General features: G+C 43.9%; 1 protein-coding gene across 5 annotated transcripts in view; it reads left to right on the forward strand.

Moving 5' to 3' along the window:
- Positions 1-13,784, forward strand: part of ARHGEF3 (Rho guanine nucleotide exchange factor 3) — a 284,081-nt gene that overhangs the window by 84,599 nt on the left and 185,698 nt on the right. For all 5 annotated transcript variants that reach the window (XM_058678451.1, XM_058678450.1, XM_058678454.1 and 2 more), the window contains one exon: positions 7,055-7,121. In XM_058678451.1, the coding sequence (XP_058534434.1) occupies positions 7,055-7,121 (67 nt within the window). The remainder of the gene's footprint in view (positions 1-7,054; positions 7,122-13,784) is intronic.

A 13,784-nucleotide genomic window follows, 5' to 3' on the forward strand; every position in this document is an offset into this window, starting at 1 on the left:
TAATAATAATAATAATAATAATAATAAGAACCTCTGTCATTAAAATGTTTAACTTAAGGGGATGAGAGTTGAGTGCAGTAGTTAAGTTGCAGGTGGGAGGCCTGCCTCCTGTGTTGGAGTTCCTGGGTTCAGTTCTGGCCCGTTTTCCTATCATGTCCTGTCATGTTTTCCTATCATGTCACTTCCCAAGGTCATGTGCACCTTGGGAAGAGACGGTGATGGCTCAAGGACTTGGGTCCTCTGCTACCTCTGTAGGAGACCTGGATGGGCCTCTGGGCTCCCAACTTCAGTCTGGCCCAGCCCTAATGCTTGCAGGCATTTGGGTAATGCATCAGTGAAGGGAAGATCTCTGTCTCTCACCCTTTCAAATAAAGAAAAAAACAAGTAAATAATTTTAATGAAAATTATATTTTGCTGAAGTACAATATGAACACCAGTAAATCTATATGGCTTTTTATTCATAGTGGTAGAAAGGCCAAAGCATGAGCCTCATCGCCGATCCTTGCTCTTTGAAGGGTCAGGATTGGTATCTGGCCTAAGAGCTGAAACCTCCTCCCCTACATCCTCCAGCACCCACCATCGAAGTGCTTGAGTTAGATTCCCGGCTTCCCAATTTCAGCTTCTCGCATGTGTCAGGCCCTGGGAAGTGACAGGTGATAGCTCAAGTTGCTGCATTCTTGCTGTTCACATGGGAAACTTGTACTGAGTTCTCAGTCCCTGGCTTTTTTAGCCTTAGCCAAAAATTGGTTCTGGTGTGAACCAGTGGGTAAGGACTCTGTGGCTCTGCCTTTTGCATAAATAAACACATGGCATACACACACACATGTACTCACACAAGAGTGCTTCTAAAATCAAGAGTGAAGCCTGAGGACACTTTGTGTGAAGAGGGCCGACTGACGATGCTGGCGCAGGGCCCGGCACAGAAGAGGCGTGTGTGTGTTCGTCTCCTTTCCTCTGTTGCTGCTTCAGCAGTGGCAGTGGCGTCTGTCTGCTTGTTCCAAGCAGCTGTGTGATTTCACTTCAGTTCTCTGAGTCTCAGATTCTTTTATCTGTAGAATGGGAATACATAAAAGCAACTAGAAAAATTGTTTTGGAGGGACTAAATGAGTTTGTATCTATAGTGTCTGGTGTATCTATACATTTATTGTTAAAAAAAAAAAGTAAACCCTTAGGGCCAGTGTTGTGGTATAGTGGGTAAAAAGCTGCTGCCTGCAGTGCCAGTGTCCCTTTTGGGTGTCGGTTCAAGTCCTGGCTGTTCCATTTCCAATGCAGCTCTCTGCACATGTGCCTGGAAAAGCAGGGGAAGATGGTCCAAGTATCGGGCTGTGCACCTACGTGAGAAACCCAGGTGAACCTCCTGGCTTTGACCTAGCTCATCCCTGACTGTTGCAGCCATTTGGGGAGTGGACCAACAGATGGATGGAAGATCTGTTTCAGCTTCTGCCTTTCCTTCTCTAACTTTACTTTTGAAATATAGATACATCTTAAAAAAGATGAACCCGTAAAAATGTCATCTCCACAACAGATTGAGGATCCCCAGGTTCACAGGTCAGAGGTCAGTGGTGCTGGTAGGTTGGGGTACCCAGGCTCTAAATTTACATCCATTTCATCAAAAGAGAGCTGGGATTTTTTTGTGCAGACCAGGGGGAGGGTTAGTGTCAGTGACTGGCTCTTGGAAGGCTGAACCTGGACCAGCCGTCCTGGTTAGAAAAATGCATGCCAGGGTAAGAACAGGCTCCCCCCCTCCAGGCGAAACTAGAAAAACATCAATGTGCTGCTCCTTGATTAAAGGGTAGAGAACTAATGATCCTTTCCGGAGGGCCCTCTGCTGGGCTGTGACCTGGCGTGCGGCAAGTGGATTTCCTTAGGATGGAAGGAAGCCTTTCCCAATGGAAACGGAAGCCTGTCCCGTTGGAGACGGGCAGTGATGCATGTGGGTGCATGTTGGGGAGCCGGGGCAGGCGAGGGAGACCCACCAGCCCCTTGCTTTGAGAAGCAACCCCCAAACACTTGAGAGGCACCTTTTGAAGGTCAACACTTCGGCTGTGAAAAAAACAAAGTTCTTAAATTAGGCTTCCAAAAGCAGAACATCCCTTTAAAAATATTTGACAAATGAGACCAGCTGAAGTGTTACTAGCACGGGCAACAAGTTCTCCCCTAATAATGATGTGTGTCAGGAAGCCGACAAAGTGGTAACCAGGAAACACGGTTTCCCCTCTTGTTGAATAAATGCCGAATAATAGCCCTTCTAGTTTCTTTAGTAAAGGAATAGGAATGAGAGTGTGCGTGTTGGGATAATCTGTGGATGGACTTTCTCATTATCTGCCTGGGAGGGGTAGGACATTTGTGCCAGGCTCTTCCGTGAATCTGCAGATGTTGAGAAAATGCAGAAGGATCTTACACATCCTTGTGGAGCACCTGCTTTATTCCAGGTTATCTGTAGGGTAGGAAGAGAGTGTTGGATCATTGAGGAGGGAGGTGTCAGTGCTGTGGCACAGTAGGTTGAGCTGCAATATGCAGTGCCAGCATCCCATATGGGAACTGAGTCAAGTCCTGGCTGCTCCACTTCTGATCCAGTTCCCTGCCACTGTGCTGGGAAAGCAGCAATGGATAGTCCAAGTGCTTGAGGGCCCTGAACCCATGAGGGAGACCCAGAAGAAGCTCTGAGCTCCTGGTTTTGGCCTGACCCAGCCCCGGCTATTGTGGCTAATTTGGGAGTGAACCAGTAGATAGAAGTTTTTTTTTTTTTTAAACTCTGTCTTTAAAATACATACAATAAATAAATTAGGACAGCTGTGTCTCCCCAGATCTATCTTAAGGTTGGAAGCAGAGGGGTGGGGAGGTTGTGTAAGTTGCCCAAGGTCACTAAATGCACTTTGGCCTGAACCCAGGTCTTGGAGGCTGCAGCGCTCCTGCTCTCACCAACTTGCATTGCTGCTGTCTGTCTGTGGTGGCCTGACTTGTTGCAGAAAGGTTTGCAGTAGCCGAGCAACAGGTTGGGAGGCGAGTGAGCAGCCTGCAGCCCGTCCTTTGACCTGAAACCTGGGGTTGGGCAGGAGTGTTGGCCAGTTTGCTTGTCAGACTGCGACTGTTTCTCATGGAGTGGGGGTGGAGGTGTAGGAGGTGGGGGTGGTAAGGTGGCCTGGGGGTCTAGTTAGCTGAAGGCTGTTTGAGCATCTTGTCAGCATTATCTCCTATAAAGACAGTGAGGGTGTGATGCTGGGGTTAGCAAGATAAAAGTTGTGCATAGCTCAAAGCACTCTTGCAAGTTCTTGGGAAAGGGATCCTGCTGGAAGCCTGCCACGGCATCTCCTACTGTGTCCTTGGTGGCCAGCGTTGCTTCTGGACAGCTCCAGACTATGTAGTCAGCTGGCACCTGAGTACACTTTTGTTTAGAAGGTACCAGTTCAGGCCCCAACTCAACCTTGCAAGAGGCCTGGGGAGAGAGAGATGGCCAAGTGCAGACCTGTGATCCATCCCTGCCTTGACATGGGGCCCCTGTCCAGTGCTCAGAGGGTCGCCTGGGATGGCTTCAGCTGTGGAAAGTGTCCCTTCCTCCCCATCCCCATCTGTGCTGCACATGATTGTGTTCAGGCACCTGCAGCCTGTCTAGAGAGCGATTCTGCGACACTGTTGACCACAGATGTGCTGAGCGCAAGCACAGTACATTCTTTTCTCAGCAGTTAATTGGGCTCTTACTCAATGCAGGGAATGCAGGGATTGTCTAGTCCCGGTAGAGCTTTACCTGTATTAACTTACTGTGTCCTCCATCTACTCCAGGAGGGTGGCCTGCTGCTTCCTGAACTTTACAGTCTGGGGAGTTAGGGATCAGAGAAGTTATGTCACTTGCCCAGTGTCATACCACTGGGTGAGTGGCCAGGACTGGCTCCAATGTCCACTGGGTCAGACCAGCACTACTTTGCATTGGCTTTGCATGTTATCCTGGGCCATTCTTCCAGAATCCTGCACTTTTGGAAAGCTGTCTAAAAGACACAGCTTTGCAGACAGGAACATGTAGAAGGGAAATGCAGCAAAAGGCAGGGAGGTGTAGAGGATGGGTTGGGTGTCGCTGCTGGATCTCTCAGCACTGGAGGAAGGGCAGGAGGCCAGGAGGTGTGGGCCTTTTTGTCCTTGTACAAGGACTCATTAAATATATTTCTCAGGCACAGGGACTAGAAGGGCGGGTGCCTCACAGGACTAAGCCTTTTCCATGCCTTCCTAGGCTTCGTAGAATGTATGTGCTTGGTTTTTGTTTATAGAAGTCTTCCTTCTGGAGTGGCAGGGAGTATTTCCATACTAGTAATCCATGAGAATCTTTCCATTGGATATACATGATGTATCCAAATAAGCAAATCTATCTCACTCTCACTTGTACCATGTATGCATAGACTGTTAAGTCCATTCACAGTGTTATGCAGCCCTCACTTGCTAATTCCAGAATCTTTTCATTATCCTCAAAAGGAGCTCTGTACCCACTCAGCAGTCACTGTGCTGCGCCTCCACTCTTCCCCTAGCCTCTGGCACCCACCAAGCCACTTTCCAACTCTGGACATTTTGGATCAATGGAACTGTACAACATGGGGACCCTGGGTCTGGAAGCTTTCACTTTGTGTGATGTTTTCAAGGGCCTGTGTATCAGTGCTTCACACTTTTAGTGATTAAGCAATATTTTTGTTGTAAAAGGCATTTTTTTTATCAATTCACTTGCTGATGCACATTTAATCCATGCCTTTTAACTATAGCTAGTGTGGAGCCAGGAATGTGGGCCCAGACCTTTTGGTACGTGTACTATCTTGAATATGTAAGGAGTTCTCATATACATCAGTTTAAGCACAAAAACACATATTTAAGTGAGCTCAACAGGCTTGAACCACAAACGCTGTAATGTACATATTGTTGTCCAACCCCTCCTGTTGTGGGCATTTGGAAAGTGAGCCAGCAGATGAAAGATTTCTCTGTCTCCTTTCTTCCTTCTCTTCCCTCTATTTCTGTTGCTCTGCTTTAAAATAAACAAATAAACCTGCAGGGAAAAGAAAAACTTCTGCAGCAGAGCTCATCACCCCATAGCTGATCCCTCAACCCTGCTGCCTGCTCTGCCCTGCCCATCCATTCAGCATCAGACCACTTGAGTATCACTAGCCTGGGAAAAGATCAAAATTCCAAGCATGGTCTCTACTGGGTGTGTTTTACTTTCACCACATGATAACATCAAAAAGTCTTAGGGGCTGGTGCAGTGGCCCAACAGGCTAATCTCCTGTAAGCATTGGTATCCCGTATGGTCACTGGTTCTAATCCTGGTCACGCCGCTTGGATTCAGCTTTCTGCTTATGACCTGGGAAAGCAGATCATAAACATGTGGAGACCTAGAAGAAGCTTCTGGCTCCTGTCTTTGGAGCAGCTCAGCTCTAACTGGTGTGATCATTTGGGGAGTGAACCAGTGGATGGAAGACTTCTCTCTTCGCCTCTTTTCTCTGTAGATCTGCCTTTCAAATAAGAATAAATCTTTTTAAAAAGTCTTAAACTCTACCCTTTAAGTCATAAAGCATCTATATTATGAAATACATAGAATTATATTATTATGTAGTTATAGTATGACAGAATAACCTAATAAAGTTACTGTGAGACATAGCTCATGTAGGTAAAGTGCTTCATGCCTGGCCCATCTGACTGAATCATTGCTAATTATTGTGATTATGTATGTTTTGTAATAATATTTTGCATGTTTTATAATATGCGTGTTTTGCAATAATTGCAAATATTAAAATAATACTAAAATAATATGCAAAAATACAAAATAATATACAGAAGGTAAAATAATATTGCAAATATGCTATGGATAGCAATGTGTAGAACCAGCACACCTATCCTCCAGTGTCCGTCCTGTTGTCTTGGGAGCAGGAAGCTCATCAAATAACCATGAAGGCAAAGCCCTGTTGTCACACAGTGAACAAAACACCATAGGATTTGATGTCAGATAGCTCAGATGAGTATTTTGTTGTCACCCATGTGATAATAATCAAATCGCTTATTATTCCTAGGTCTTAGTTTTTAATGAACACTAGCTCACAAGGCAATAGTGAGGTTAACTATGTACAATGTTAGCATGGGCTTTGGTTAAGTACTCAATACCTACTGCTGTAATAATTACCTTATATTTAGCTTTTGTGTGTGGTGGCATTGAGGAAGATTTTACTCAGTTCTGACCCTCTGCAAGGCGCTATCACCACATGCTTCCAGACTTGCTGATGCCAGCAGGGAGGTTGTCAAGGTCAAGGTGACTGTCACATACTTAACCACACACACCCTGTTTGTTTATTAGTGGCTAAGAAAAGTCCTTTTCTGCAAATATGAATTCTAAATATCCACATTGGCAGACATCACACTTGGAGTGGGAGGAATAATTTATCATTCCCTAGAGACTTTAAAAAAGGTATCGTTGTGGGTCTGTTGGCAAACTGTGGACTTTGATTCATGTACAGGTCAGAAACTGGGTATTCCCCATGTGGAGGACCCCCCTGGACTTACCTGTCATGAGCTGCCTCCATCCCTTCTAAGGAAACTTGGTCACGTTGTGAGGTTCACGAACGAGGAAGCACAAGCATTCTCTCGCGTGGCAGTGGTTGCCACTGCTGCAGCCCAAGTGTGTATTTGGCACAGAGGTTGATACTCCCAGTGTGTGCATAGCAAGGATGAGTTCCAGGCTGAGCTGGAGCTGGCAACAGCTCCTGGTGCCCAGGTGGGAGCTGTTCATGTGTAAGAAGGGAGGACATAGAGCTAGGGTGTTGCATCTAGGTTATAACTTCAGTTTATTTCTTTGCAGGGGGACACATTGGCTGTTGTTTCATGGAACCGTGAGGCTTCCCTGCTCAGGAACAGGGAAGGGGTCTTGAGTGCACTTGTCTGTTGAGCATTGCAGAAAGTTCAGGTCACCTTGTTCGTCTGGGCTGCTTCTCTGAGCATCTTTCTCTTTCATAGACCTACGTGTGAAACCAGTGCTGTCCTCCAACTGTCCACCCAAAGAATAATGAACACGTTGTCTTTTCTCTTCCTCTAGGCTGAAACGGCAGCGACAAAACAACTTTCCCATGTTTCCCTCTCCTAGAACTTGGCATTTCAGAGGGGTAAGTGTCTGTACTGGGCAGCACCCACGTACTGCTGAGCATCTTATTCTGTATATGAGTTCTGGCCCCCACAGGGAGCGCTGTATGTGCTAGTTTTCTTGGTAGAGCCAGCCGAGTGTACTTTGCCCTTTTGGGAAGTCTTTCCATTGGTGGATGTGGCTTCAGTAAGACATCCATCTGTCTTTCACAAGTGTTGGTCTGCCTTGGATGCCGTGGGTGCTAGAAAGCCTCCAATAAGGAAGTCAGGAGGTGTCCAGGTCAGAGAGACTGGCATCAGGATAGTTTTCTTTGGGCTCTGGGACCTGTGTGTGCAGTGAAAAAGAAGAAAGTGAGAAATGGACATTCTGGATTTGTGCCTTCAAGGGCTGAGTGGGCTTTGTTTTCCAGACGTCTGTGAGCTTTCAACAGATTTTAAAGGGAATCACAAAATTGTGTATTCCCCCAGTTGGCCATAACTGTCAGGGCTGAGCCAGGTGCTTCATCCAGATCTCCCACATGGGTGACAGGGCCTCAAGTATCTGGGCCATTTTCCATTGCCTTCCCAAATGCATTAGCAGGGAGCTAGACTTGAAACGATGCTTTAATACAGGATGTCAGCATTGCAAGTGGTGGCTTACCTCGTCGTACCACAACACCAGCCCCATGGCTAAAATTTTAAGAGTGTATATATTGCCTTTAGTTAATGAAAATAATAAATTACTTATGTAACTGAAAAAGCGCTCTTTCCATAATCAAATCTTCCACAAGCCCGAGAAGGCTAATTTTAGAAGTTCCAGGGCTAGTGTCATGGCTAAGTAGGCTAGGTTTTCGCTTATGGTGCCAGCATTCCATATGGGCACTGGTTCACGTCCTGACTGCTCCACTTCCGATACAGAGGAGTCTGGCCCAAGTCCTTAGGACCTACAGTCATATGGGAAATCTGGAAGAGGCTCCTGGCTTTGGATTAGCTTAGCTTCAGCTATTCCTGGCCACTGGGGAGTGAACCAGTGGATGCAAGATTTCTCTCTGTCTCTAGTTCTCTGTATGTAACTCTGCCTTTGAAAAAAATGTAATAATAAATAAAAGTTTCAGGGCTTTGAAACAAATTATATAGGCACATCACAGAGTGGGTGGCAAAGCTTCCAGGGAATGATAAGATTTGAGAACATAGTCTGATAAGATCTGCGAACACAGAAGAGACCAACAGATGGCTGCACTATGCTTCGAGATCTTTGTCCATCTCACCGTCCACCCCTCATCCACTTGGGACATTATGCACTGTCTTCCCAGGCCCATTAGCAAGGAGCTGGATCAGAAGTGGAGCAGCTAGACCTGGAGTCAACACTCTAATATGGGGGTACCGCAGGAGGCAGCTTAACGCATTCCAAGCTGCATCTTAATCACAGTGCCAGACAACTGCCTGAGCAGCCATCTCAGCGAACATAGCTCCTGGGCCAGTCCTTTTGTGTTGGACCGTTATTATTGACTTCTGCCCGGTGCTGGTCATAAAACCTGCTGGGTTAGATGCTGCAGCAGCACCATGCACTCCTTGTGCTTGACCCCCCACCCCCAAGTTAACAATGTTCAAGGAGGAAACACTCTGTACAGCACAATCTGCTAATGCACAGTGTGTTTTTGTGTCCACAGGGCTGACTTGACCCAGCATCTCATTAAGACAAAAGGCGGATGAGGCTGATTGCTTTTTATGGAGAGAGGAGGATTTGTTTAAAAGCACAGTTCTGATTTGAGGGAAATCCAGTGAACTGGCATCAGATATGTACTTAATTCATGTAGGTCTAACAATACCTTATTGAAAAGGGAGGCAGAGAGAACTTAGTATTCAGCAGAGTTGGGTGGGATGGCTGAATCTACTGCTTCCTTTCTTGACTTATGGAGCGATGGTGAGTCTCGACCTTGAGATGGGTTTGTTTTTTGTGCAGCGGGCTCTTGTGAGGCTGAGCTGAAGATGGGTAAACAGTATTCTGATGGTGGAGAAGTTACAGTTACAGTGTGCAGTTTTTGAGAGATGAGAAGATAGGCCTCACCTGGTCTCAAAGGGACTTTATTATTTTTACCCTGTGAGCTATTTTTTATATTATGAAAAATGCCAAACATGGAAAAGTTGAAAGATAAGTGTAGAAAACACCCCTCACCCAGCCTCAACCATTGCTAACAATTGCTTTGCCTATTTATTTGTCTCTGTTTATATATATAGTTTAGCTTTATTTTACTGAATCATTTCGAAGGAGTGTAATTACAGATATCACGCCCCTTTAGTGTATATGTTCTAAGAATAAAGGCATTTTCCCACATTACTCTAGAGTTATGATCAAAATAAAATTACCAGTGATTCTTCAGCATTTCCTATTATTCAGTCTGTATTCTAATTTCTCCAATCTTTTTTTTTAATAGCTATTTTTTCCTCAAACCACTCAAGAATCATGCTTTGCATGTGGTTAGGTTTTTGTTTGTTTATTATTACTCTTTTAAGATACTTGCTTATTTTCATCTAAAGGCAAATTGCACAGAGAGAGGAGAAAGGCATCCCCCATGTACTAGTTTACTCCTTAAATGCCTGCAATAGCTATAATTGAGCCAGACTGAAGTGAGAGAAGTTGGGAATGCTATCTGGATTTCCCACATGGGTTGCAAGGACTCAAACTGCAGTGGTAGGAAGCTAGACAGAAAATAGAGTAGCTAATTGAGGACCATGATTTCATATCATTGTCATATTTCTTAAGTCTTTAAATTTTGAGTATTTCGATCACCCTCTGCTTTTTTTTGAAAAGAGCTGACCATCTTTTAAAACTTTTTGGAAAAAAAAGTCAGATCAGTTACTTAAAAAAACATCTTATATTTATATTTGATGGCTTCCTTTGATAGTGTTCAACTTGTTCCTTGATTCTTTATATTTCTTTTTTTTTTTTTTTTAAATATTCATTTATTCATTAATTACATTGCATTACATGACACAATTTCATAGGTACTGGGATTCCCCCCCCTTCACCCCAAACCCTTCCCCCATCATGAATTCCTTTAGCTCTGAAGGCTTCTCTCATCTCAGGTTAAACAAAGTTGGGAAGAAAGCATCCTGAAATATGTCACTGATTGCCTTCCATTAACAGCCTGATCACATGGGTGGTTGATTATTACTGATAAGGCCAACTTGTTATGTACAGTGGGTGCTGCTGAGAGGCCCGTCTCCTGAGTGCAGAGTGGGCCACTGTAGATTCCTTGGTGACTATTTTAGATAAAACTCTTGGCAAGGAACAGTCATTGTAGAGATTTTTCTCTTTCTTTCTTTCTTTCTTTCTTTCTTTCTTTCTTTCTTTCTTTCTTTCTTTCTTTTAAGAAAGTAACTGCTTAGCAAGAGATGAAGGAATTACAAGAACCAAAAGTTTCTTTCTGGATTTGTTTCATTCCCTTTCTCTCTCTACCATCCTGTAGGGTCTGCTCTGGGAGTCTTCTCATTGTGTGTGGTATTGGGCTTGTTATGATGCCAACTTTGGGCCAGCTTGGCATCTGTAGTCTCAATTGCTCTGCTTATGCCAGCTCATCTTTCTTGCTGTGGACTTCACAAGTGGTAGGCAGGCTGCTGGTCCTCTCTTAGGAGTCTTCTCTTGCCCCTTGGTTCAGTTGTCTGGAGCCAGAGAGTCAAGGCCATTCACCAGCTTAGGCGACTCATCAACCCCACTGAGATGCCATCTTCCCATCTGACAACGCACGTATCACGAATGCACCTATCTATGAACATTTGATTCAATCATTCATATCAAGTATTTACTGCTGATTCTGTGACAAAGAAAATGCTCAATAAATGCTCCTCTACCCTGCTGCTACAATTGTCTCAAACCCACTCAACAGGAACTGTGGGCAACTCTGGAGGAAGTGGGGATAACTTTCCTAGAAAAGAAAGGTGGGAGGAAGATAATCCTAAAACATTGCTACTGTATTTCCTAACACTTTTCCTATTATTTTTTCCATTTGACAAAGTGACAGCTTCAGACCCTGAGTTATGCGAGGCAGGCTAGACCATTTCCTCATGGCAAGTTTGTGCCACTGAATGAAAAAAGACTTACCTGGAACATGTATTTAGAGGGAGAGAAGAAGCTCAGAGGGAAGAAGAAATATTTCTTTTGTAAAATGTGATTGAATTAATAATGTAGTCTGGGTATATTCTTAAACAATGTGTATTCTTGCCCTAAGTCTATCAGTTGATTTAGAGCAATTCAAGTCTTCCAGAGCTTGTGATGTCTGGCAGTGGGTTTTGTTCTGAACTTACTTTGCTCTCGTCTTCCCACTGTCACAGGCTGATTCCAAACTGGTTAGTTTCTTATTCATGGCACTTTAGTTACCCAAAGAAAATATCCAACAAGCAACTGCATTCTTCTCATGGTTGTGGTTTTGAGAATGGGAAAAATTTCCATCACATTTTAAAGGATAAGACAAGATGATTTTGGTACTAAAGTAATACTCAAATATAATGACTCAATGGAATAGTCTAAGTAGTGGGTGTTTTGGGATGTGTTATTTTTCGCCTACAGATTAGTCAGCATTTCTGAAAGGGAGGGACCCTACCCAGGCATACAGAGGTTGTGTTACTTGGTCGTCTTTCTGAAAAACAATTTGGGTATTCCTGTGAAGAAAATAAACATGTTAGTGGTTGTGGGCCTATTATTTCCAATTCTAGAATGCTGTCCAGTGGAAGCCCCCAGAAATGTTAATTAAGATTTATGAACAAAACTATTCAGTGCAAGTGGCAGTAAGAATGATGGGAACAATGGAAAAAGCCTAAACAGCCAATCAAGTGAGGCAGCTGGTATAAAGTGTGGTTTGTCAGAATGGGTGAATGTTCTGAGCCTTGGGGAGGGTGAAAAAGAGTGTCAGGTCAGAGGAAAAAGGCTTATTGTTATATTTTTAAAAGCAGGAAACAAGTTGTGTATAGAGTAATGATCTTGCCTTTGACAAGAATGCATCTGAAAAAAATATTAATAATGATTTCCTCTTGGTGAGTGAGATTATGAATGACATTTTTCCCTTTGTTTTGACTTTCCCAAGAATCCCTATATAGAATGTTCATACTCCAGGAGAAGAGAAATTGGGGTGAGAAGATAAGTACGTGAATCTCAACATCTCTTAGTATTTTCGTTTGCCTGCTAAAGATTTATTATTTATTTTGAAAGGTGGAGGAAGAGATTTTCTATCTGCCCATTCACTCCCCAGATGACCATGATGACCAGCACAGGGACAGGCTGAAGCCAAGGGGCCAGGGGATTCATTTGTATCTTCCATGTGGATGCGAGGATCCATCCTTGGACCATCCTGCACTACTTTTCCCAGGCCTTCACCATGGTTCTGGATTATAAGTGGGCCTGTGCCCATATGTGATGCCAGTGTCACAAGCAGCAGCTTTACTAGTTAAGCCACAACTCAGGCCACAGCATCTTAGGTTTTAAATCTAAGAGCGGAAGTCATTCATGACAGGCAAAAGGATTGAATTTTTAGTGAGTGGATCTAAACTCCATGTTATTTCAGATGTAATTTTATAACATAGCATCTGTTTATGGGGGAGTTTCAAATGTGAGACGTTAGAAAAGATGGAGGAATTTTGTCTTCCTTTTTCTGACAGCAACTCCCCAAATCCTCATAAATTTTTCTGAGATCATTGAGAGGAGAAATACCAGCTAAGTAGGAAGGGGTGATATGTGCTCAGCCAAGAGGGGCATTGTGGCTCTCCAGTGGTCATCCGAAACAAAAGATAGATATTCCAGAGGACTACTGGCTGTATCAAACATCTTTTCATGGTGTTAGCTATGAAAATTGAGGGGGAGCTTCTCGGGAAGGAAAACGTTTACTTCAGGATACAATTTGGAGATCACAGTCCAAGACTGGGGGCCCCCTTAGTCTGGTATCTGGAGAGGCTGGCAACGATGGAGCAGGTGCAGAGGGAGGATGAAGCAGAAAGTGAGGCCATGAAGAACCCAGTCTACATAACCAATCCTCTCGTGAGAACTTCCAAGGACAAGGACTTAAAGATCTTCAACTGGGCCAACCTCCCAGCTGCCATAGGTAGGTCAAGTCTCCACCCAAGTCTGGAAACCATCAGCAGGAATCCATCAACTGTTAGTCTAAGACTCTGGGATTTAAACATCTGTGTGAGTTTAGGTATCCGAGTCCATTCAACCCCTAACAGTAGGTAGCTCAGCTGTGTCTTATTGCATTTTGCACACTATTCTTATGGATTCTGTATAGCAAGTTGGGGGCTTTATTCTGAAATATCCCATTGGAAATTTCAAGAAAAATACCTAATACAGCAGCCTGTGGATTCTTCCTCTTGTCTTGATTTATTACTGAAATTCAGAGGACTTTAGCTTGCAAACTCATATAAGGAATTTGGGCATCAAGAAGATATTTGTCAATTGAGATGTCAATGACGTAGTTATAAGATTTGGTTAAGAACTTGCATTTTCTAACATATTGATTATTCAGTAGCATGTTAGTTAACTTCATGATGTTGTAAATTTCCTTTTTTCTTCCTGTTGTTGATTTTGTATGGTGGCTTTTCATTTAAGGAGATGGTATTCTGCCATCTCTGCTTTCAGATCAAAGATGGACTCCCAATGAAACTGTTAAATTTATCTTGACAAAAAGATGCTGGACTCTCTGCATGGTCCATTCACGCAA

The sequence above is a fragment of the Ochotona princeps genome, chromosome 21 (genome assembly GCF_030435755.1).
Source record: "Ochotona princeps isolate mOchPri1 chromosome 21, mOchPri1.hap1, whole genome shotgun sequence".
NCBI lineage: Eukaryota > Metazoa > Chordata > Mammalia > Lagomorpha > Ochotonidae > Ochotona > Ochotona princeps.